The sequence below is a fragment of the Mercenaria mercenaria genome, chromosome 12, assembly GCF_021730395.1.
Source record: "Mercenaria mercenaria strain notata chromosome 12, MADL_Memer_1, whole genome shotgun sequence".
Lineage (NCBI taxonomy): Eukaryota > Metazoa > Mollusca > Bivalvia > Venerida > Veneridae > Mercenaria > Mercenaria mercenaria.
This window is the reverse complement of record NC_069372.1, coordinates 55,053,327-55,079,105: the sequence shown is the minus strand read 5'-3', so window position 1 is coordinate 55,079,105 and position 25,779 is coordinate 55,053,327. Positions and strand designations below refer to the sequence as shown.

General features: G+C 34.3%; 1 protein-coding gene across 1 annotated transcript in view; it reads left to right on the top strand.

The window, feature by feature from the left end:
• Positions 1-301: 301 nt before the first annotated feature.
• Positions 302-25,779, top strand: part of LOC123533855 (WD repeat-containing protein wdr-5.1-like) — a gene marked incomplete at its 3' end in the record, with an annotated part of 35,163 nt that continues 9,685 nt past the window's right edge. The window contains exons 1-5 of the mRNA XM_053520122.1: positions 302-607; positions 3,259-3,343; positions 21,528-21,678; positions 22,616-22,811; positions 23,586-23,600. Of these exons, the coding sequence (XP_053376097.1) occupies positions 429-607; positions 3,259-3,343; positions 21,528-21,678; positions 22,616-22,811; positions 23,586-23,600 (626 nt within the window). The remainder of the gene's footprint in view (positions 608-3,258; positions 3,344-21,527; positions 21,679-22,615; positions 22,812-23,585; positions 23,601-25,779) is intronic.

The following is a 25,779-nucleotide window of genomic DNA, read 5'->3' as shown; positions in this document are numbered from 1 at the left end:
CTTAAGTAAATGCCTTTTGCTGTACACTTTTTATGTTGTCAAACTGAGCTTTCGCTGTAAATTGAAAGCGAATTAATTTGTCCAATTTTTTATCAAATGGACGCTGACATATTTACATTCAGCAGTAAATGGATTTGGCAACGGTAAAATTAATTGTTTAAATTATTTTTCACTTGAATAATGTTTTATTCGAAAATATAATTATGACAAAAATATGAAACTTATATTCTTTTAATTCAAAATATATATGATAACATGTAATTATTTTTTCAACCAGTCGGAAATCCTACTACCCAGCATTGCGTTCCTGGTTTATTTACATAGGAGACTTGATTTTGTTCGGTCCATTTAGTTCTGAAGTTGAAGGTTATTTCTGCTGTTAATACTATTTAACTCTGTTGCATTTACTTTAAATGAATTAAAAAAAAATGTATGTTTTACAGCATACAAAGAATTTACCCAACATGGGTGGGATGGATATTATGGGACATCGTGCGAGTATGACGCCTTCAGTGGCTTCCTCTGGAGATTTCTCTCAGGAATCTGAGTCTGGAAGGCATCGCCAGGGACCATACCTTGAAGGCAATATGAAACTTCTTGCAACGGTGTAAGCTTTTGTTTATTTTTGCTTGTTGCTTGAGTTTTTAGAATGAGCCAACACCTGTGTATAATACGCACCTCTGATATAGCCGAAAATATTGGGAAAAGAACGTTTTGGTCAATTTCAGGTAGATTGAAAATGAAAAAAGAAGTTTACATTGACAACAGTACTGTTATAAATTTTACCTGGTCTCATTGTATAAGTTCGATTTTTGTTATCTTGGAATTAACAAAACCAATACGATATTGTCATCTTTTTTTCCTAAATTTGTATTGATTTAAATCTTTATGAATAAAAAGAAAGCACTTTTTGCAATGGGAGTGCCTATGATTACGGTACCGTAATCCTAGCCTCCGACTCTAGGATTACGGAAGTTCCGTATTCCTAGACAACCCTATGAGGATAGGCTAGGATTACGGAAGTATTTAAGAAGCATCAAATGTATGTTAGGACATTCATATATCGATTTTTCAGGCCTGTCATAATATTTTGTGATTTCGGTCCGCCATTTAGGGTTAGTATAATCTTAAACAATATATTAATGGCAGACATTTGTCACACATCAACTTGACATGTTTGCATCAGTTCAGGCCTGACATTTTATTTGTAACATGATAACCAGATATATATCAAGTAAATATGATTATTTAGTGTGCTTATGAAATCAAAAAACATATATTTAGTATGGTTTGGAAAGAAAACATATGTATACTGGTGTTGATTTCCTTGAAACTGGAGTCACTATGGCGGATCGATAACATGAAATAATACTTCTGTAATCCTAGCCTATCCTCATAAGGTTGTCTAGGAATACGCAACTTCCGTAATCCTAGAACCTGAGGCTAGGATTACGGTACTACTGCCTTTTGCAATATTTTGGAGTGACATCTTGTTTTATTCCCTCTATGGGAATGGCAAAAAATCATAAAGAACCATGTTTCGAAGATTCTTGCTTTTTTTGTATTTTTAAACTTGACTATACAAAGTATGGAGAGCTATCCTACCAGTACTCGACCCTGCGTCAGCATCCCTCCATGTCCGCACCTTGATTAAAGTTTTGATGCACTTTCTTTTTATCTCTGTTATTACTTGATGGATTAGCTTCAAACTTAAAATAGTTATTTTTCATCATCACCCACATCATATGGCACAAGGGTCATAACTCTCACAATAATATTTCATGAATTATCCCTGGGCCTCATTTTACTTGGAATCTCAGGTTTAAGTTTTGGTGCACATTCGCTTTGTCTCAGTTATTACTAAACGGATTTGATTCAGACTTAAAATAGTTGTTCCATATATCATCACCTACATCATATGACACAAGGTCCATAACTCTAGCACCAATTTTTCATGTATTATGCCCCCTTTTTACTTTGAACTTTATGTTAATTTTGATGCATTTTCATTTTATCTTTGTTATTACAGAAAGGATCTGATTCAAACTTAAAATAATTGTTCATCACCATCAGCTACATTTTTTGACACAATGGTCATATCTCTTAGGACTAAAGAAAATCTTTGTTTCCTGTAACATGCTCAAAAATGTAAGGGTAGGTACTAAGGTAGAAAAATTTTTTTTGCGGAGGGGGATTTTTTTAAGTGAGACCTTCCTGAAATTATTTTTGTGTCAAAAAATGAATACAAGTAAGAGGGATATGCCTTTAGAGCATCAGTAAGTTGATTTCTAACATCACTGACCATGTTTAAAGCATAAAAAATTGAGTTGTGCAACTTTTTTTTTAAAGTTGAAAACAAAAAATTCTCCAAGGCCATAAAAACATTTAGGGTTGGGCCAAAAATTTAGGGTAGGTCGGGATACCTGAAACAAACAAAAATTTGTTTACGCCTTACACCTGTATTTTATGAGTTACACCCCTTTTTACTTAATTGATGCACTTTCGCTCAATCTCTGTTATTACCAAACAGATTTGATTCAAACTTAAAACAGTTGTACCAAATCATCACCCACATCATAAGACACAAGGACAATAACTCTTGCACCCATATCTTTTTAATTCTCCCCGTTTTTACTTAAAATTTCAGTTAAAGTTTTAATACATTTTCTGTCTATCTCTGTTATTACCAAAAGGATCTGATTCAGTTTTACAATAGTTGATCCACATCATTCCCAATCATATGATAAAAGGGTCATAACTCTGATACCAATATTTCATGAATTATGCCCCCTTTTTACTTAGAATTTCAAGATAATTGTGGTGCACTTTCACTATGTTTTTGTTCAAGTTTGTGAATTTGATTAAAACTTAAATGAGTTCATCTAGATAATCATCCTCATCATATGACCCAAGATCAATAACTCTTGCACAAATATTTCATGAATTATATTCACTATTTATTTAGAATTTCAGTTCAACTTGATGCTTTTTAGCTCCACTATTCGGAGAATGGGGGGCTATTCTACTCGCGTCGGCGTCAGCGTGACCTTTCTTGGTTAAACTTTTTCGGCAACCTTTGTTTTTCTGTCATATCTTTGCATATATCTTACTGTAACTTCAAATAAACATTGTCCAGCATACAAACAAAGTATGTGCAGGGGCTGGGCCTATAAAGTTAAATTTTACATTTTTTTTTAAATATACAACTTAAATGTAGATGGTTACAAAATAGTCATGATGAATGTTATATTTTGACAGGGAATGTCCAACAGTTGTGATGTGTAACAGGTTCAGTGATGATGGGTCTTTGTTGGCTGTTGGCCTGATAGATGGATCTATTAAGGTAAGTTCCAGTATTATAAATAGACAGCTAGCTCAACAGATTTAGTAATGATCAAGCTTTGTTGAATGCAGGTTATTCTGCCATTGGGACCACTGTCTGCACATCCATGCAGGCTGATCATGGTCTACATAGCTGCTGTTCAGTGAACACCCCTTTGAATAATGAATGGTACTGCCCAAATTAAATGACAGACAAGTCCATTTTAGAAATTAAGCAGGGTAAAGGTTCAGAGTGAAAGGCTAGCTGAAAACATTCAGTGATGCTTTGTTGGCTGTAGTTTCAAACATTTTTGTCTGTATAATTACAAGTACATTAAATTCTCGCTCTCTACATGTGATTGTAGGTCTACACTATTAATCTGAAAATGCCAGCTGTATGTCTTGTAAAGACTTTCACATAAATGCATTACTTGTATTCATTTCATTTAATTTTGCTAGATCAATTTTTTGCCAAATCAAATTTTAAGTTTTAAAACGCTGTATAGTTTGTTGTAGATAGTGATTTGAAATAATTTATTATGTCTATTTATAAATGGAATTAAGAATACTAGTGCATTGACTTGTTTTCAACATTTGTTTCCACATTATGGTATACGTGCATACATATAATTTTCATTATCATCTTGTCTCCAGTTTAGTTAAGTTTATGTTAAATTTTAGAAAAAATTGATGTGTTTTATTAGGGGAAATACCTATCATGTTGTTGGCAAATGGTTTAATCAATAGTTAAATTAGTAGAGTAATTTAAACTGTTTAATCAAGCAAGGTCTTTGTGGACAGGGGATTCATTTTAAGTATTTATAAGATCTAAAATGACCAGAAAACGACTTGAGGTTAATTGAGTGTCTGAAAGTCAAGAGCATTTATTTGTCCACGATATGATTGTATCACAGAGTACCAAGGACATTATGTTTTATACTGGCCAAATAAAAACAGATTGCAAAAGCTATTCACAAGGTTATTGACAGATAGTATAATCTTGTTTGTGTAGTTGATATCAGTTACAGGCTGAAAATCAGTGGTTTACCATTACTTTGAGGGCCTCCGTGACTGAGTGGTTATAGTCACTGGCTTCAAATTAGTTGTTCCTCATTATCACTAACTTTGGGTTCGAAACTTTGCTTGTGATGTAGACCTTTTTCATGTGAGAGAACCGTCCAGCTGATTTACAGAAGGTCAGTGGTTCTACTCAAGTGCCTACCCAGGCACCTTGGGTCTTCCTCCAACAGTGAAAGCCCAACAAAAGCTGAAAGAAATACCATTTTACAAAGTGTCTGTCAAGTACAGGAATGGTGATTTATGGTAAAAGGAGACACATTTGTAAGCTGGTATCTCAGTACCCACTAATGGGAATGGATTGAAACTTCACACTCTTGTCCGCTGTCATGAGCTGATAAGCACTGTACAGGTTCCATAACCCTGTTTTGCATTTTTACAAATTTATGCCCCTTTTTCGACTTTTGTATTCATTCAGTTGACAAGGCTGTTGAATAGTCGAGCGTTGCTGTCCTCCAACAGCTCTTGTTTTACTTAAACTGAATGAGACCTTTAAAAATAATTGTTCATTTTTTGGGTGTTTTTTTTCTACTTATACATATTTTACGACCTCAACAAATTACTTCTTGTCTTAGAAGGATTAAAGGGTCAGAGACAGTCGTAAATATCTTAATATCTTTTCATACCCAAAAGTGCTTTGATTTGACATACAATTTTATCAACAGCTTTCAAAAATATAGTCAAGTGTGGTTCTAACACATTCTGCTGAGTACAAATCCATGTTGTGGCAGTTCTTAATGTTTGGTAAACAAATCCGTTGGTTAACTTGAGATGATTTATGGACATATTTAGATGAACTTTAGATTGGATCAAGATTTCAGTTTGGTAGCTGATGTTTAGATTCCAATATAATAACTATATAATTATATACTTGTATGTTTTTGGTATCTTGTCAGTTTTTATCTTTGCGCATTTAGACCTAATAAAAAACAAAATTTAATGTCAAAGATAAAAAAGATAAGGTTGTTAGCATTTGTTTTAAAAAAAGTTTCTGGACCTTACTTTAAGGTAGTTATGCACGTTTGATCAACCGGAAGTGATGGCGTAACATCATTACTCTGGAAAACGCAGAATAAAGCCTGGATTCGGCGTACGGAAACGTAAAACATTTTATGAATTAATGGCAACCCATGAGTACATTTATTTCAGTGGCACTGTTACTATCTTTCTAAAGTTAATATAAGATATTAAAACATCTGTGAAGTGAAATAATTTAAAATAATGTCTTGATTTATCTTGAAATGTGCGGTTCACTTTAAGTTTGGTCAAATAGCTCAAAAGTAAGCACACGGACCTATACATTTTATTTTACCATATTATAGACCATATATCTATTTACGACTGTGGGAAGTTTCATTAAAATCTACATTGTAGAAAAAATTCTATTCGCGAAAATGATATGGAAGTTGTGATTTTCCCATAGACTCCCATTATGAAAAACTGCGTGAGGTCCAAATTTTTCAAATCAGTTTAGCAAAAAATCAAGCACACGACCCTATCATTTTTACTTGCTGAATTTTCTTAGTATATTCTGAAGTTTTGAAAAATCGGGGTTCAATCAAATTCTACATTGTAGAAAATTTTTCGATCCAAACATGCAGAACAAGTGAGTATCTTAATGCAGATGGCATTTAAAATTAATAATATTACTTTTTGCATTAAAGTTACAATAGCACTTCTTAATTTGACCCTTCTGATAATAGGGTATGCACCTGCTCATAATATAGTTTTTGCTGTATATTTTCACATTTGAATTATATTGAAATCGTTAAGTATTTCTCTACTTTATTACCTTTTCACAAATACAGAACTTCTGAAGTTTCTATTTTATTACCTCTTTAACAAGCAATTTCTCTTAAAGATCTCCTTGATTTCTTACAGTAGAATATGTCATTTTAGTAGAACAGATCAATGATTTAGAGAAGTCGAATCCGAATCAATAAAATGTTCTAAATCTTTGAAATGTGAAAAATAGCCTCAATTGAAATATTATAATTGGCGTCTTAAGTTTCGTTATCAAAATCTCCTAAAAATTTCATTGCTGATTGATGTTAGATGTCTTCACAGATAAACTTGTGTCTTGTGGGTTATATGCTTTATTTGGTAAAAATATACAAAAGTGCCACCAGTTTCATTTTGAAACTGTCAGCTTGTAATTGTTGTAACTTTTTAATGAAAATAATTTCCATTAATGGACACTTTTTGAATCCTTTGTATTGATCTGACACTGACTGGATTAAGTAGGTTTTTAGATTTTTAGATAGTAAACTATGTAATGATAGTGTAGGTGCTGTCTTTCTGTAATACTTTAAAAGGTTTTCATTGCTTGAATATCAGAACAAATTAAAGAAACAGTGTACTGCTTAAAAAAAATAATGTAAGAATTGTTTACGTTAATAGCTTAATTTATAAACCCAAATAAGATAAATTGTTATTGGAATGTTAAGTGCATTGGTAACAGAAAGCCATTTATGCTATGTTTATCATAAGTGGGCCAGAAGCCAAATATTAAGCTTGGAATAAAAACATTTCTCAACTTAAATGACCTTATATCAGCTTAGATAATAAATATGAGAGTAATTGGTAATCCTGTCTGGTAATTAGGTCCGAGAAATTTCTTCTCCAATTACTTGATAACCCCTATTTTGATGCTAACCTTGAAGACATAGTTTATCCTCCATCCACCAAAGAAATTTGTTTGTTTGTTTTGGGTTTAACGCCGTTTCTCAACAGTATTTCAGTCATGTAACGGCGGGCAGTTAACCTAACCAGTATTCCTGGATTCTGAACCAGTACAAACCTGTTCTCCGCAAGTAACTGCCAACTTCCCCACATGATTAATCAGAGGTGGAGGACTAATGATTTCAGACACAATGTCGTTTATCAAATAGTCACGGAGAACATACGCCCCGCCCGAGGATCGAACTCGCGACCCCGAGATCCGTAGACCAACGCTCTTACCTACTGAGCTAAGCGGGCGGGCTTCCACCAAAGAAAGGCAAAGGGAATAATTGAGCTGTGCCATGAGAAAACCAACATAGTGCATTTGCGACCATCATGGATCCAGACCAGCCTGTGCATCCGCACAGTCTGGTCAGGATCCATGCATGATGCTGTTCACTAACGGTTTCTCTAATTGCAATAGGCTTTGAAAGCGAACAGCATGGATCCTGACCAGATTGCTTCCATTAGCAATTTGTCTATAAATATCATTTTATTATAGTGTTATTCTACAAGTTTAATAGCCAGTATTTCCCACTTTTGCTGTAATGGGGGGTATTTCTCGGGCGGGAAATACCAGCGGGAAATACCACCCCGGGAAATATGTTGCCAACTAGTTGATTGAATTTATTGTCTAAGATTCTATGCCCATATAAACATTCTGTAGATGACCCTCTTTTGACATCAAAAGACAATGACACAGAGACCTTGAGACTTAAAAATAATGAAAGAACTTTATGTCCTGCCATTGTTACATTTCATAGAATGATTGCTAAGTGGCCACTAGTTTGACCCCAACAGTTTGGAGGTTTCATGTGGTTCTTGGATGACTTTTCTTATGTATGAAAACAATTGGAACCATTCCCTTACCCTAGGGTCTGAACACTTGGTTTTGCTGTATCTCTGTGATCTCAGCAAGTATAACAGTTTTGATTCTATACCCCATGTTTTCATTTCGATGTAAATGAGAAAATTTTCATTCCTGTTTGGTGTTGTATATATAACTATCCAGTCAAAATTGACGGTTTATTACCATGGTAATTCATGGTTTACTATGGTAGTTCAAGGTCATGGGACAGTGGTTGACCATGGCTGTGGTAATTGGCACCACTGTGACAGTCATAAAACATTGTATCAGACCATGGTAAAAACCATGGTTGTGGACCACAGTTAACCATGGTTGACCAAGTTCCATGACCATGGTAGACCATGATGATTATTGACTATCAAAAACTGTATAATATGAATTTGAAAAGGTCATGAAAATACATGACAATTGCAGTCTATATCTATTTTTGCAAGTGTGTCATTTATTTGTCATAAAATTGCAAAGATGACGACAAATTATAGTAAGACTATGAAAGTTTACCTTTGAATCTGTCTATAAATGTAGGAAAAGTATTCTATAACTAGAAAAAACCCTAAGTTGGAGCCAAAATGCAGTCCTGCGTTTTTGGTGCATTGTAAAACTTGATAAGTATGAAAATTACTAACTTGACATGATGGTCAACTATAGTCATCATTTCGTCTGGGCTGTATTGTGTAAGTGTGCTGTAAACAAAATCATATATAGTTTGTGGGGGTCAGTAATTGAAAGATGATACCAATGACTAGTTTCTGCTCAATAACTTTAGAACGTTTTGGCCTATGGTCAATAAAATTGATAGGATTATTGTCTGTAGACATTCTAAGATGACCCTGTTGACTTTAGGGTTAGTAAGTCAAAGATATAGGACACAGTGAGCTCAAGTCTGAGAATGGTTTTCACTTTGTAACTTGAGGACTTTCTGGCTTAGAGTCATCAAACTTTATCTACATAGGATGATAGCCTGTGCTCAGTTGGTGACCCCTATTGCTATCATCTAATAGGTCAAAAGTCAAAGTCACAGTAACTTCTAGGTTGAAAATGGATTCTACTCAATAAATTTGAATACTTAGGCTATCAGTCTTCATAGGATGGTTGCCTGCAATCTGATGACCAATGTTAGTCATTTGGTCAAAGTCATGATCACTGCGTACAAAATTACATCTTAAGTTTTGTTATCAAAATATCTTATAACTTCATTACTGATTGGTAATAGAGGACTTCAAAGATAAACTTCTGTGTTGCCATATTTTTAGCTTTATTTGTTGGAAAAATGATACTGATTTCAAGTCGAGACTCTGACTTTATGATAAAGGCAGATAACTGAAAAACTGAGTGTGGTAGAGTATGCCAGTCCTTGTACACTGCATTTTCACTAATAAATACCTTGTTTTTATTTATATGTCATTGAGTCCTGTCTTGTACAAAAAAAATCAAGGTTACTCAAACATTAAAGAGGGTAGAGTTATGGCTCTCGCACGTGACACATCACAATATACCATGCTGATCATCAGAAGTCTTTTTTTAGTCTAACCATGAATGACAAACTTACAAACCTGACATGAAATCCAAAATGTTGAAACGGACACTGCTGTTATTGTATGCCACTCTTGATGGGGGATGGGAGTAAAAAATTGCATTATATAAACATCATAATTATAATCTTTGCTAACGTTCTATAGATCAAAACAAATTATATCAATGTACACACTTCTGTACGTAATGTATATATATTCCGTGACCATTTTTATTCTTATACAAAGAAAGCCATCAATTTGATATGTTTTTGTCAAAGTTCCATTTAAAAAATCTATGCCCTATTCGAAGATGAATCAAATTACCGTTATTTCATATAAGTCAGATCAAATATCATCAGGATGGTCTTTGAAGAACCCTTGCTATCACATGATATCATCATTTATTTCATCACAATATAATGAATAAGCTGCTTATTAAAAAAATTAATCAGTTAACCTGTCTATAATAGGTTTAACTGACACCTCTTGACACTTTAATGGTTTGATTTTTTTTTTTCACATCAAGACATTGTCATGTAGACTTTACTAATTATGGGTTAAAATTGTTGAATTAATAATAACCCTATGGACCATTTCAAGATGAAGTTTAAAAACTTTTTTTAGAGCATTTGTGTTGGAATGTGCATCGCAAGCGCTTCACCTTAGTTGTTACTATTTCAGTTAAAACAAATGGATGAAAAATGAAAGACTCATGGTTTTAGATTGATGCTTAGAAGCTAAGTGTGTTATATGAAAAGAAAAATGGAGTTAGCATATATTTTGTTGTTGATTTTTTTCTCAAACATTGTTAACAAAATGATTGTTAATTCAGAAACATTTGACATTGTGAAAACTGAAGTGGAAAATGTTGTTCTTTCTCTTTCGTACGATACTCATGATACTATAAGGCCAGTTGCAGATTCAACGCAGTCATTAAATGTCACAGTAGACTGGAATGTGGTTTCAATCAATGACTTTGATGAAACAAATGGATTTATTGAGGTTAGCGGATTCGTAACTTTGGAGTGGGTTCCAGATGCTTATACAGCAAGCGGTTCAGATATTACTGAAATGTTGAGAAATGACAAAATATGGACACCTTCTGTTATTTTGGTAAACTCGCTGAAAGGCTATGAAGTAATTGGTTACGACACTTCCGTGAAAGTACGAGTGAATTTGATGACGTTACATTGTGAGTGGCAACCCTGGGTTATAACTCGTGTCGCATGCTCACCCAACGTCCAGTACTACCCGTTTGATAGACAGTCCTGCACTTTCAGATTTTCTGTTTGGGGATATAATGACTCAGAGGTTAAGTTAACAGCAAAAAGTAGCGAATGGGGATTTCTTTACTTTGAGGAAAATGGTGAGTGGGAAATTGAATCGACTTCAACAGAAACAAACGTTGTTGGGAACAGTTCAACCATTAATTTCAAAATTGAGTTAAAGCGGCGTCCACTCTACTACGTTATCAATTTGATATCTCCAGTTATACTCTTAGGCGCTGTCAATTCTTTTGCCTTTTTGTTACCTGTTGAATCTGGTGAACGTGTAGGCTTCTCAATAACTTGTTTTCTGTCTTATGTCGTACTTCTAAACACAATAATGGGATTCCTGCCAACTTCAGCATCTCCGTTATCATACCTAAGCTACTATACATTCATAATGATGCTTTTTAGCGCTGGCGTGTCTTTGATGACAGTAATAACAGTCCGAATTCACAACAAATTGGAGAGTGATCATATACCAGGCTGTGTATCTGCATTATATAAATGTTTTACCTGCAGGCCTTGTAAACACTTAAACCAGGCTACAGATCGCGTTCATAAACTCACACCTAGTACTGTAACAATGTCTACAACTTGGGATGACAACGATTCCACTTCAGATAAACAAGAAACTGTATCACAAAGTACCAGAAGTACAGGAACTGAGGAATATGAAAAAATCACTTGGAAAAAATTAGCTGCCCTCCTGGATCTTTTTCTCTTTCTTGCATTTCTTGGAGGGCAAGTTTTTTATTCAGTAGCCTACTTGGTTCCAATTTTTGTGAACTAATTTTATTACAAGTCATCATGTATAATTATAGTGATGATTAGTAACTGATTAGTTTCATATGTGCCTCAAAACAGTTTAAGCTTTAATTTATACAGGTACTTCTCATCAAGATTACAAGCTATTCAGTTTGGAACGTAACAGTATCTGTGAACATTACAGTACTGTTTAATCTTACAGTGTTTTTAAAAATATGTTCAATAATTGAATTAAGTGCAGACTTTGAAGGCATGTAAGCATAGTAAACCCTGTCTTACTTTCTTTTATGAATTAATTATGCATGTTATATAATATTGTTGTGTGTATAATTGACCTGGCACAATGTATGCAAATTAACTTATGGCATGAACCATAACTACCTCACAGAAGTGATTACACATTTTGTTAACCTTGTTGATTTTAAATTAATGATAGTATGTGTCTTTGGTTTTGGGATTTCAAATTAAATTTATTTTAGAGTTTGGGTTAAAACACTTTTCATGTGATAATTAAGATTCTTGAAATATTTAAAGTTGTATAAACATTAGCTTATGTTATGATCTTAGTATGAAACCATTCCACGGCTTTGGTTATAGTCATCAATGACAGTCTTAAATGTAGATGTAATCAATGGAATTTTTCTTTAAAACCTGCAGGGGTAGACTGAGGCCCATGACTTATATGTTTAGTTTTACATATATGACATAATGATTCCGCATTTTGTTAGTAGAATAATGATTCTGCATTTTGTTAGTAGAATAAGGATTTCGCATTTTGTTAGTAGAATAATAATTCCACATTTTGTTAGTAGAATAAGGATTCTGCATTTTGTTAGTAGAATAATAATTCCGCATTTTGTTAGTAGAATTTGGATTCCACATTTTGTTAGTAGAATAAGGATTCTGCATTTTGTTAGTAGAATGATGATTCCGCATTTTGTTAGTAGAAATATTTGAGAAATCATAACATTCATGTGGCCAGACTATTTTTTTTACTGTCAAAGCTGCATAAATTTTTAATATTAAATCCCAATATTGGAATAAATATGAATCCAATTCCAATTATCTTAAAAATTGTTATCTTACAAATTCATGTCCCCATAAGATAATTGTTCTGAGCAAAAAAAAAAACAACTGTGCAACTGATCTCAGAGTAGGATTATCTTTTTAACTGCTATACATACTAATTTATAATGCTTGGTACCAAGTAGGATAATGTTAGCAAACAAATTCATCCAGGACAGTCATTTACCAGTTTCCTAAATGAAATGAAAATAATCAAAATCCTGGTACATTTTAGTTAGCATTCTTTTTGTTTTGTTTTGTTTTGTTTTCATTTTGAATTTGTCACTTCTTTGAACTTTTTTTTCAACTTGTCTATTTTGTTTAACCACAATCACTTAGATCTTTCTGCATATTAATTTTACATTTGTCATTTCTTTAAATTTGTTGGGTTTTTTTTTTTGTCTGTTTCATAACTTTGATAGGTTAACCGTTAAGTATATAATGTTCTTCTTAATAACAAGTGTTAAAATGACAAAAAAAAATCATGGCTTAATGCTTTTGACTGAAACAAATTATCTCTGAAAACAAATTTATCAAGCCTTAGAACTGGGCTATGATTAAAAAGGTTGGATTGGCATATCAATGTACATGTATTATACACTGACGAGATAAAGAACAATTCCATTCGCAAATTAGATGCTTTACAAGAATTTATGGTCAATAAGAAATCATTTCATTGTCGCATTAAGCTTAAATCTTGAATTTTAATAGCCCGGTCGGAGAAATTGCATTAGAAAAATCAGTAGCGCGTGTGGCCACCTCTGCTAGCAACCACAGCAGCAAGGCGACGCCTCATAGAGCCGCACCAGTTGCGTAACAGATACCGTGGGATTCTAGCCCACTCCTGGTGCAGCGCTGCTTCCAGTTCCTGGACGTTTGCTGGCTGGGGTTGACATTGGCGTAACCGCCGTCTGAGATAATCCCACGCGTGTTCAATCGGATTGCAGTCCGGTGAACACGCCGGCCAAGGTAAAACATTAATGTTTCTAGCCTGTAGAAAGTTCCTGGTGACGCGTGCAACGTGAGGTCGCGCGTTGTCGTGCTGATAGACTAATCCTTGACGTTGACGGAATAAAGGGACAACTACATGACGTAATATCTGGTCGATGTAACGCCTGGCTGTGAGATTACCTTGGCAAACGACGAGTTGGGACTTAAACCTATGGTTGATTGCTGCCCACACCATTACTCCACCTCCACCGTAACGATTGTGCTCCAAAACGCAATTGTTTGCGTAGCGTTCATGGCGTCGTCTATAGACAGGGATACGTCCGTCGGCGTTCCACAAGTTGAAACGCGATTCGTCACTGAACACTACGTTCTGCCAACGCTGGCCGCGATGGTTGCGGGCCCAAATAAGACGTTGGTGACGGTGGCGTGACGTTAGAATTAGACCGCGGTAGGGCCTACGACAAGTAATTCCCCGTTCTCTGAGTCGATTTCTCACTGTATGTCGACTAATTGGACGTCCACGGTTACCTACAACTATACGTGACGTAGATTGCGCCGTCACAAATCTGTCACGTAAATGACGTTGACGTATATAATTATCCTGTCGTATTGACGTTACACGCGGTCTACCTGAATGTGGTCTATCGATAGACGTTCCCGTGTCTCTAACACGTCGAATAAGACGCACAATTGTCGAACGAGAGACGTTAAAACGTCTAGCAACTTGTTCCTGCGTTCGCCCACATTCAAGCATAGCCAAAACCTGAGCCCTCTCTTCAGAATTCAGCCTCGGCATTACGAAAACTAATGTTGTTTTCAGAGAATAGCTGAAAATATGGTTGTGTGTCGTATTACACATGTACATGTGCAAAAATCGTTCAATCAAACCACATGGTTTACATGCACGGACTGCACGAGGAAATCATGACCAGGTACATGAAGTGAACAAATGGCTGAATGAAATCACGCGAGTTTTTGTTCACTGTGTTTGTCGGTCAGAGTACATGTAGATTTACTACATTTCACAACAATTAAAAGCGTTAGGAAAAAAATAACGCCAAATTTCAATGAGGTGTTTCTTTATCTCGGAAGTATATGTATTCAGGTTCTGGATATGTTGTATATAATTTTGAATGTATATAAGTCCCATGTACTGGCATGGAAGGCAAACAATTGTTTTAATGGTTGGGCATTATGACTTCAGTCTGGACATTATGACTTCAGTCTGGACAATATATAGACTTCAAGAATTACTACCTCACTGTTCTATCCTATTAGAGGTGAATCATTATAAATTAAGACCAGCATCCTCGGTAAACCAAGTGGTGTTCATTCTAGAGGTTGCACTATAATTTTGTGTAAAGATGCACAGATAATTTGGTAACTTTCAATTAATAATCAGTCGTTAAACCACATTTATTTTAATCATACCCCAGATTTTTATTTTCATTTAGAATTTAAAGGGCTGATGTCAGAACATATAATTGATGTTCTTTCTACAGGCATACCCCATTAGATGTAAAAAGGTTGTTTTATTGAACCTGTTGCAGTTTTGAGACCTAAGATTATTGACATGAGAATAACATTGCCAAATTAATTAGAACTAGCCAAATTAAAGAACTAGCAATAGGACTATAGCCTGGGACATTTAGCACTGGCCAAACTGAAGAACCAGACAATTGTTATAGGACTAGCCAAAATAAAGAACTAGCCATATTAAAGAACTAGCCACATTGTAGGGCTGGCCAAATTATATAGGACTAGCCAAATAATAGAACTAGCCACATGATAGAACTATTATAACCACAATATAAGACTGGCTAAATTATATACAAAAAGCACAGTTTTACTATAAAATTAAATTGCTTACAAAACACTGGTTATTGCCTTGCCCATTTTATTTTGAAAAGATCTGAGTTACATATATATGGGCTAATTTTCCAGAAAGGTCAATTTGGTGGTTCTAATAAATAAAATTCCAAGAAATATGCAATTTTCTTACCTAAATTATCACCCAGTTTACAAAGTTTTTGAACACATGAGTTCTTTGTCATAAGGTGTCAAACAGTTCAGCACAAAGTAACACTTAAATTCCATAATACATAATGTACAGGGCGTGACCAAGTAAATGGCACTGTTCTTGTTCTTATATACCTGTTAGTTTTCGGCAGTGTTTCATTAGTAAGTATAAAACCCTGCATTCAGCTCACATTGGATACAGAAAAATAATCAATGGTGGGACTAGTCGGATACTTGTTTCAGTTGGGATGTTCCATGCATAGAAAAGGTCCTCATTTCAAAAGAGCTTTTCAGCATTATTTAACCCTATTTTATTTTGATTTTGTGTAGAATAACAGATTACTCATATAATTGTGTAATGTTCATTTTTTTATGTAAATAAGTTAATATTATTTCTGCTATATGTACTTTCATTGCTTTTCTCATAACAGTTTGTGACAGTTTTCATTTTTACAAAAAAAAAATCTGATGACATGAATTTCTTTAGGAATATATAGTTATAACATAAACTGACATGTGAATTTGATTTTTCAATCAGTTTACAGAAATTTGATACATTAATTTACTTTTATTGTTATAATTATATTGTATTATTATACAAACCGATATGTTAAATAAAGATTACATTAGATTTACATGTTGATTATATTGATTTTTAACTTCGTCAATTTTGATCATTTTTATGCCCCTGCCATAAAATGGGGGGGGGGGGGTGCATAGTGTTACCCTGTCCATGTGTTTGTGTGTGTGTGTGTGTTCGGGAAAGGGTGGTGTTCATGTCCGGGCCATAACTTTGACATGCATGGTCCGATTTCAAAATAATTGGACACAAATGATAAGCATGGATAGACGATGTGTCATGCGCAAAACCATTTCACTAGCCCAAAGGTCAAGGTCACAGTCCTTGGTTGAACTTAGCCAGTTTTCACTACATATACAGATTACTAAATTTTCTGGTTTTCCTACAATATTTTCTTTTGTAAATAGATAGAGCCAAGGGTCCTTCTTTTAGTTTGTGAGCAGTACCATGCCTGTGACCTTTCTCATGTTGCGGGGGTATCTGTGTCTGTGACACATTTCTAGTTAAGGTAGTTCTGCACGTTTGGGTCGAAAAGTTTTCTACAATGTAGAATTTGATTAAACTCTGATTTTTCAAAATTTCAGAATATACCTAGAAAATTTAACAAATAAAAAAGATAGGGTCGTGTGCTTGATTGTTTGCTATACAGATTTGAAAAATTTAGACCTCGAGCAATATTTCATAATGGGAGTCTATGGGAAAATCATAACTTTCATAACATTTTCGCGAATAGAAATTTTTCTACAATGTAGATTTTGATGAAACTTCTCACAGTTGTAAATGAACACATGGCTTATAATTTGGTGAAATAAAATGTATAGGTCCGTGTGCCTGTTTTTGAGATATTTGACCATGATTAAAGTGAAGAGGACATTTCTTGCTAATTTTAAGCCATTCATTTGATTTTTTTAACGTGTCATATGTTTTAAGATCATATTTTGGCTTTAGAAATATAGCAACAGTGTCATTGTAATAAATTTACTCACAGGTTTCGATTAAATCATAAAATTATTTTCATTTCCGTACGCCGAATCTAGGCTTTATTCTACGTTTTCCGGGTAATGACATTACGCCATCACTTCCGGTTTATCAAACGTGCAGAACTACCTTAATTTAAACTTTATGAAAGTGGATGAAAATACTTTTTTCAACACAGTTGATTTAATTTTTTAGTTGTTGTAATATGTACCACACAAATATCCAAATTTACAGATACTATATAAGCAACAGTTACTGTATGTTTAACTCGTGGCTCGACAAGTCCACTCTGAGACTCATCCACTCATAAATACGATAGAAATTTGGCTCTGGGCAATTAGGACTTGCTGCAGTACTGGTCCTGCAGGATGAACAATATTCCAGAACAAGATTCCAGTATGTACCGTAGATAATGTCTTTAAAAACTTTTTTCTTTAGTGAGTTGCAGGACAAGTACTAAGTTGAAGTAGAAATTTTAGAAGGACAACTGAAAAGTCTAAGGCAGCGCTCGTCCTGTAGGAGGAGTTGCTTTCAATGAAATTGTCAAGCCCTCCCCTGCGAAAAATAGAGACCAGTTCATGGAATAATTCTTGAACTGGAGTTCATAAATCAAGAACTAAAGTTCATGAACAATCCCATGAACAGCAAATGGCCGCACCATGAATTTTGGTTCATGAACAATTGATGAACTGTTCATGAACCGAGTTTATCATTTTTTCATGAACCAAAGTTTGTAAATGATGAACTTTGGTTCATGAATAATCCCATGAACAGCAAATGGCCACTGGGGTTCATGAACATTGATGAACTCCCCTTTGAAAAAGGTTCATGAACAAATTCATGAACTAGTCAAGGTAACCTGGTAGGAGTGTGAAGCACTATGAAACCTGAGAGATCTGCATGTAATGGAATTCTTTGAACAATATCGGTAGAGCTTGATACAAGAAAAATTCCTGTAGGTCAAAGTGTTGTTCAGTTAGTGGCCGGCAGAGACTGTTTTTTTAGTCTCTGCTGAGTCACTGTACGTGACATTGACATTTTCCATCCTCAGCAAATGACATGTTGAGTAAAACAGTAAACTAGAGTGGGATTGGGAGCATAATAAGAAGTAAACAGTTGCTGTATAAAATACAAAACATTAAGTTAAACAATGTATAATTTACTTTAATCTCAAGATTGAAATTCAGATACTAGCTTTGCTTCAGGGTTGTGAAAACTTTACATTTTAAAAGGATTTTACATTTTTTAAAATGAACGATTTATGACAACACCATAATTACATAATTATATGATATTCAGTATACTCATGTTCCTTTTAAACCATTACTGTAGTATGATAAATATTTCCTTCTTATTTGCTGCACAAACTTGCTGAATCACATGTGCAAAAAATTTCCCAGCATGCAACAAAATAATGGAAACTGATCATGTGACATTATGAATTTAATGTTCATGAACTTATTCATATATTGTAAAAGGTAAACCTAAGTTTTATGTTTAATGAATGAACAGTTCAGAAACTCACAGTTGGCTTCAAGAACTGGTACTTCACTAGAAAAAGGTTTTGAATTTTAGTACTTTTAATGAACCTGTGTTCATGAACAATTTTGGTTCTTAGTCTAGACCAACAGTAACTGTTCAGGAACTGATAAAGTTCTATAAGCTCTTGAACTTTTGCAGTTTTTGAACCAATGTTCAAGAACCATCGTTGTTTTAGAACCACATTCTAAGAACTGTTATGCTGGTTCAAGAACAGTTCTTTAAGTTCTTCAGAAGTTCTTGAATGTTCAAGAACTTAATACTAGTTCTAGAACATTTTTACAGGGCATAATCCTGTAGTTCCTGAATCACAAATTCAATCATTATCTGAATTTCATTTTCAAGTTCATGAATTTCTTAAATTATTTAATGGATTTTCTGAAATGTTCATGAACTACATTTACAAGTTCATGAAATGAAAGTAATATTCTTGAACTTGAGAGTTCATGAATTTAAGTTAGTGAACTTTTCCTTGTAGTTCATGATTTTTTTTGATAATTCATGAAATTCTTACAAATTCATGAATAAATTGTCAGATCTCAAAATCTAAAATCCATGAATATTCATAATACTCACAAAATAGCTATTTTGGCCAAAACCACAATCTGTGTCTTGCCCACATTTTATTCTTTATACAAAATCAATTGGATTAATGAAAATTCATTTCTGAAAACTATTTCAAAAGGAAAAACTGAAAGTCATTGTAGAAAAATTAACACACTGTGTTAAGAATTGTCGAGCTCTTTTTTATAATGAAACTTTGAAGGTTTAAAAACTATCAAACTATATTACAGTTACTATAATTATGAACATTTTTTTTTTCTGTGTGATATGTCAATAAAATAAAACATTAGTTTGAAAAAAAACAGATTGAAAAAATCATAATACAGATGACAGAAATATTGATATCACAAGATCAACTGACCCAGTTCTCTTAAAACAGTATTATAATAATAATGACAATAATAATAATAATGATGATAATAAAAATACTTCAAAATATACTCATTTACCTACGTAGAATATAAAAAATAAAAAAAGTACAATCTTAATCTTGGCAAAATACAATAACAAAAGATTATATTGTTACAAAATTTTTTTAAGACTGATTCAACTTTGATACTTTGCCATGTTAATTAAAACTATTACAATTACAGCTGTCCGAATAGTGCTCTCAAATTTGGCATCATTTCTGTCATTAATATGAAAATTTGGGTCTTATATCTAATCCTTATCAAAATAAGATTATACCCCCTCTGAAGACAAAGGATTAAGTATAATATACTTAAGACAAGTATTGTTTAAATTCATTGTTTAGATATATAATTAGTATACTTGGTGCTAGTAAACAAATGTTTGAATATTGCTAATATTAGAGATAGGTTTAAAGAGATCAACAATTACCCACTTAAAATGAAATATTTAGTCCAAAATGCATTAATTTTCCTTTTAAGGAAACTCCTTGTATTACAGCAATTACAGTCCAGTTTCTATGAACAATAATTATGTATCAATGTTAAAGGTGTGGCATTCTTCATGTCCCATTACACTTGATTTGATGCACTTGTTTACTTATGTCATTATTATTATTAAATTATACAGTCAAACTCCAACTTGGATATTTCATACACCATCCTTCTCTCGAACTCGTCATCAGGTCCTGGAAAAATCCCTGTTTAATGAATTTTGTTCAGTGGCTCAAATAACCGATCACTCGAACAAATTTTGCTGGTCCTGTCGAGTTTGAGTTAATAAAGTTCGACTGTACCAGATTAATATAGCGCCCTTTTCATGATAAACACGTTCAAAGGCGCTTTACATATAGCAGACGGAGTCACACAGGGCGCGAAATTCATCCTCTACTGGTACAGACACAGAGCAATCTGACCAGAGGGACTGAGTGAGATAAAGCCCCCAGAACAGATAGAGAGAAATATTTTTTAGATACAGGCCTGTCCAGCTAACTAAATAGCCTAGCTCTTTGGGAATAGACAGTCTGGTTCTTTAATGTGCCTGGTGTATAGCATGTCGTGTAATCATATGAGGTATGTGTATTGTATAGGAAACCAGTGCCTATGTGAAAAGGAAAAGAACACTTTACGAAATTTTCTAGCATTCTTCTTGAATGGTGTTCAAGAACTGTACTAAAACTAGTCTTAAAGTGTGCAAGAACATTTCAAGTACATTTTTAGAAAAGTTAAATTAGACATTTTCAAGAACAAACTGTTCTTAAAAATGTTACAGTTTCAGTTCAAGAACATTGTTTTAATAGGAACAATTGTCCAAGACTTGTTCCTAAAATATAGTTCTTAAACTGTTCTTGAACGGAAACTGTAACATTTTTTAGAACTGTTGTTCTTGAAAATTTGTCCAATTTAACATTTTTGGGGACATATCAAGAACAGTTCATGAACTTTGTTTTAGGAACAATTGTCCTAGAATTGTTCCTAAAATGTAGTTCATGAACTGAAACTGTAACATTTTTAAGAATAATTGTTGATAGTTTCTGTTGCTATGGAATTTAATGGTGTTTGAAAAAATGTCATCATTCTGTTCTGCTTAATTTGTAGAGTATTTTAAAATTTAAAGTAATTTGCTGTGATGGGCTGATATTGTGACAGTTTGGCACTCCTGTTCAGGTCTGTGAAACAGGGCTCCCAGCTAACTTACCATTGTTTGCATTTTCATGAGTGCTATGAAACAGAACTGCTGACCAATGTCATTGTTTACATTTTCAGCTCTATGAAACACTTGCTATTGTTTACATTAATTTTTCAGATCTGTGAGAGCTCCTGCCTTGCCATCATTTTCAGTTCAGGACTATAACATAATCACTGACTTGCCATGGTTTATATTTTCAGGTCTATGAAACAGAACCTCTGACTTGTCATTGTATACACAGTCTACAAGATGATGAAACAGTAAATGCTAAACTTCCAGCCACACAAATAAGATTTAAACACTTTGAGCCAGGGGACAAGCCAGAACATAAGAGGGTTATTATTGCTTCATGTAAGTTATATACAGTATAAAGCGGTGTTCATTTTCCTGACTGATTCATAGAGATAAAGTTATTTAGTGCAAGGTTCTAATTTAAGGTAGCTTTAAATTATTACACTGACAGATACAAGTTATATAGCTTGACAGTATTGCAGTCTGGCGTCTGTCCCTCATTCAGGCCAGCTGTCTCCTTTAGATAGGCATTAATCTACATATTAAATAAAAATTTGCATCAGACTCAAATAGCTTTATTTTCATGTCTTCTAATATCTTTTAAAGTGCTGGAAGGGTTTTCATAAAACTACCATATTTGTTAACCTCATCAAGAGAATGTGCAATTAATCACCTTCAGTGAAAGCTCTTATGGATGTTTCCTGTGGCCAAGGTTATAAAGTTTGAGTTTTGAGAATGCTGCTCTGTCTTTGGTCACTAAATCAACCAGTCAAGGTTCCAAAAACTTTTAGACTGGTCTTAATCTCTTTCCTAAAGCCTGTGGATCAAATCTTAACATTAGTTGATATGTATAATTGCATACTAAGTACATTAACGATTATTAAAAAAAAAAAATGTCTCTACTCTGCAAATCAATCATTGCAAATTCTGGACCATATCAGTATAATGTTTTGGAGTTAACCAAAGCATATGTTTTATAATATCCACAGTAGTTGCTTTACCCAAATTACAAATTTATCATGACTGGACCAGATGTTGCACAGCTAGTCTTTCTAAACATTGAGAAGACTTTTTATCCATTCTTCATTTTAAAAGATATGTTTTATTTTAAGTCTGTATATTGTGAAACATTACAACATAAACATACTATGTTCTGAAAGAGATTTTTAGCTTACACACTTTGCTGTCTGATGGAGCAGGAAGATTTCTCTCTCAGTTTTATTTCTATAATGATAATTTATAGAAAAAAATAGTTTCATATTTTCAACTTTTGCAGATGCCTCTGGAATGGTCAAAGTCTGGCATTATACCACAGGAAAATGTTTACATACAATCAATGAGCCAGAGCAATCACAGATCTTCACACTGTCAATAAACCCGGAGAACTCGCTGTTCTGTATGGGAGGGGATGATCCAAGGATACACCTTTATGATATGGAGACGCTGAAAAAAGTATCAACACTACAACCTAGGTAGAATGTAGTTACATAAACCCTGCTAGTTTTCTGTATTTGAAAGTAGGGGATTTAAAGGTCCAATACTAAGGAAAGTGAACATTTTAATTGCTTTTAAAAAGCACAGAAACTATTTCATTTTATTGGAAAATGAAAGTTGGTATGTAGAAATTCAAAATAAATCGCAGTATATGTACAATTATTTTTCTATGAAGTATGAAGAAAGTTAAAAAGACCTGTCGATTCATTGAAATTTCAACATAATACACATACATTTCTTTGAGTTCCAAAGACCTTCTGTAAATTTTGACCTGCCAATCTTCATTATTTAGTGTCTTGCAGAAGTCTATGCACTGGCTATGAAAAAAATTGCCAACTCACTTTCCCTTAGTAATGGACCTTTAAAGAAATTGAGCTTCTGACGGTAGCGAAACTCTGGGACTTTGAAAACATTTTTGTGTGGAGTAAATTGGGGAATTTGATTAAGAAAGGCAAAGAACAATGTAGACTAAAGAGTTAGAAAACCTGTTTTATACAGGAGTATAGATTGGGGTAATTATTCAACTATGTTATGTAAGTGCAGTTCAACAGAAAGCCTTTTCAAAGAAAACTAGAGCCCTGTGTTTGATAGAAAGCCTTATTGTTATCATTTAATTTAAATGTCCGTCCTTGTCTGGAAACATCAGAGTATTTACTATGTTGCCCATTTTGAATTTTGTCTAAACTTGGTTCATCTATTTATCACATCATTTATATAATAATATTATGCTTTGCCATTTATCTGTCCTACAGTCCAGGTCAGAGAAGGTTAGCATTGTCTTGTTTACATCATTCTTTTCTAGCTTGCCTGTGCAAAGTATATATGGAGAGATTTCCTACTCAGTATTGAACCTGCATCTACCTCTGCATACATATTCCTGGCTAAATATTTCTTATGTACTTATACTGTCTCTGTTATTATGCCCCCCTTCGAAGAAGGAGGGGTATATTGTTTTGCAGATGTCGGTCGGTCGGTCTGTCTGTCAGTCGGTTGGTCTGTATGTAGACCAATCCGTTTCCGGATTATAACTCAAGAATGCTTGGGCCTAGAATCATGAAAGTTGATAGGGAGGTTGGTCATCACCAGCAGATGACCCCTATTGATTTTGAGATCTGTATGCCAAAGGTCAAGGTCACAGTGACCCTGATTAGTAAAACGGTTTCCGGATAACTTAAGAACGCTTGGGCCTAGAATCATGAAAGTTGATAGGGACGTTGGTCATGGCCAGCAGATGACCCCTATTGATTTTGAGGTCAGTATGTCAAAGGTCAAGGTCACATTGACCCTGAACAGTAAAACGGTTGCCGGATGATAACTCAAGAACGCTTGGGCCTAGGATCATGATTGTTGATAGGGAGGTTGATCATGACCAGCAGATGACCCCTATTTATTTTGAGAGTGTGTCAAAGTTCAAGGTCACAGTGACCAGGAACAGTAAAATGGTTTCCAGGCAATAACTCAAGAACGCTTAGTTGTATTGTCAAGAAAATTGATAGTGAGGTTGGTCATGACCAGTAGATGACCCCTATTGATTTTGAGGTCAAGGTCACATTTGCCAGGAACAGTTAAACGGTTTCTGATCTTTTTGTCCAAAACAACACGGCCTAGTGCTTTAATATTTGGTATGTAGCAAAATCTAGTGGTCCTCTACCAAAATTGTTCAGATTATTTCCCTGGGGTCAAATATGGCCCCACCCCGGGGGTCACATTGTGTATATAGACTTATATAGGCAAAAACTTTGAAAAACTTCTTGTCCAAAACCACAGATCCTAGGGCTTTGATATTTTGTATATGATATTATCTAGTGGTCCTCTACTAAGTTTGTCCAAATTATTCCCCTAGGGTTAAATATGACCCCGCCCTGGGGGTCACATGGTTTACATAGACTTATATAGGGAAAAACTTTGAAAATCTTCTTGTCCAAACCACAAAGACTAGGGCTTTGATATTTGTAATGTAGCATCATCTAGTGGTTCTCTACCAAGTTTGTTCAAATTATCCCTCTAGGGTCAAATATGGCCCCACTTCGGGGGTCACATGGTTCATATAGACTTATATAGAGAAAAACTTAGAATCTTCATGTCTACAACCTCCTAAATTTGGATCACATGTATTGTTTTAAGTGGCAAGATGAACCTTGATGTGAGTTGACCTTGATCTTGACCTAGTGACCTACTTTCACATTTCTGTAGCCACAGCCTTCAAATTTGGACCACATGCATAGTTTCATGTTCCGAAATAAAATTTGACCTTGATTTTAACCTAGTGACCTACTTTCACATTTCTCAAGCTACAGTCTTGAAATTTGGACCACATGCTTAGCTTTGTGTACTGAAACAAACTTTGACCTCAATGTCAGATTAGACCAGAACAGTAGAACTTTTGTTTACAGTGAGCTTATAATTTCTGTTCCTTGTGCAATTACTGAATGCATCAAGGGGGGCATTTCATGTTCGACAAGCTCTTGTTACTCAATGGATTTACTTCAGACTTGAAATATTTGTTCATCTTCATTACCTACATCTTATGACACAAACGTGACATAATTGTCACACCAATATCTTATTAATTATTCCCCCTTTTTTCTAAGAATTGCGGGTTAAAGTTTTGATACACTTTCTCTCTATGTCTTAAAACATTGACTTAAAACATTTGCTCCACCTCCTCCATGAAATGTAGATATACATGACATTTTTTCTGGGTTGGGTGGAGGACTCTTCAGTTTTTCTGAATTTAACTTCTTCCGTAGTCCAAAAAGGGATTTCAATGAAACTTTCTCCATATGATCACCATAAAGTGAAGTAGTGCGAAGGAGTGTGTGATATATTTTCTTTCTGCGGCAGACAGAGAATGGGTTACCTATACCCCTGTCCCCAAAAAGTTCAGGTTTTTTTTGGTTTTTAGCTCACCTGTCACGAAGTGACAAGGTGAACTATTGTGACCGC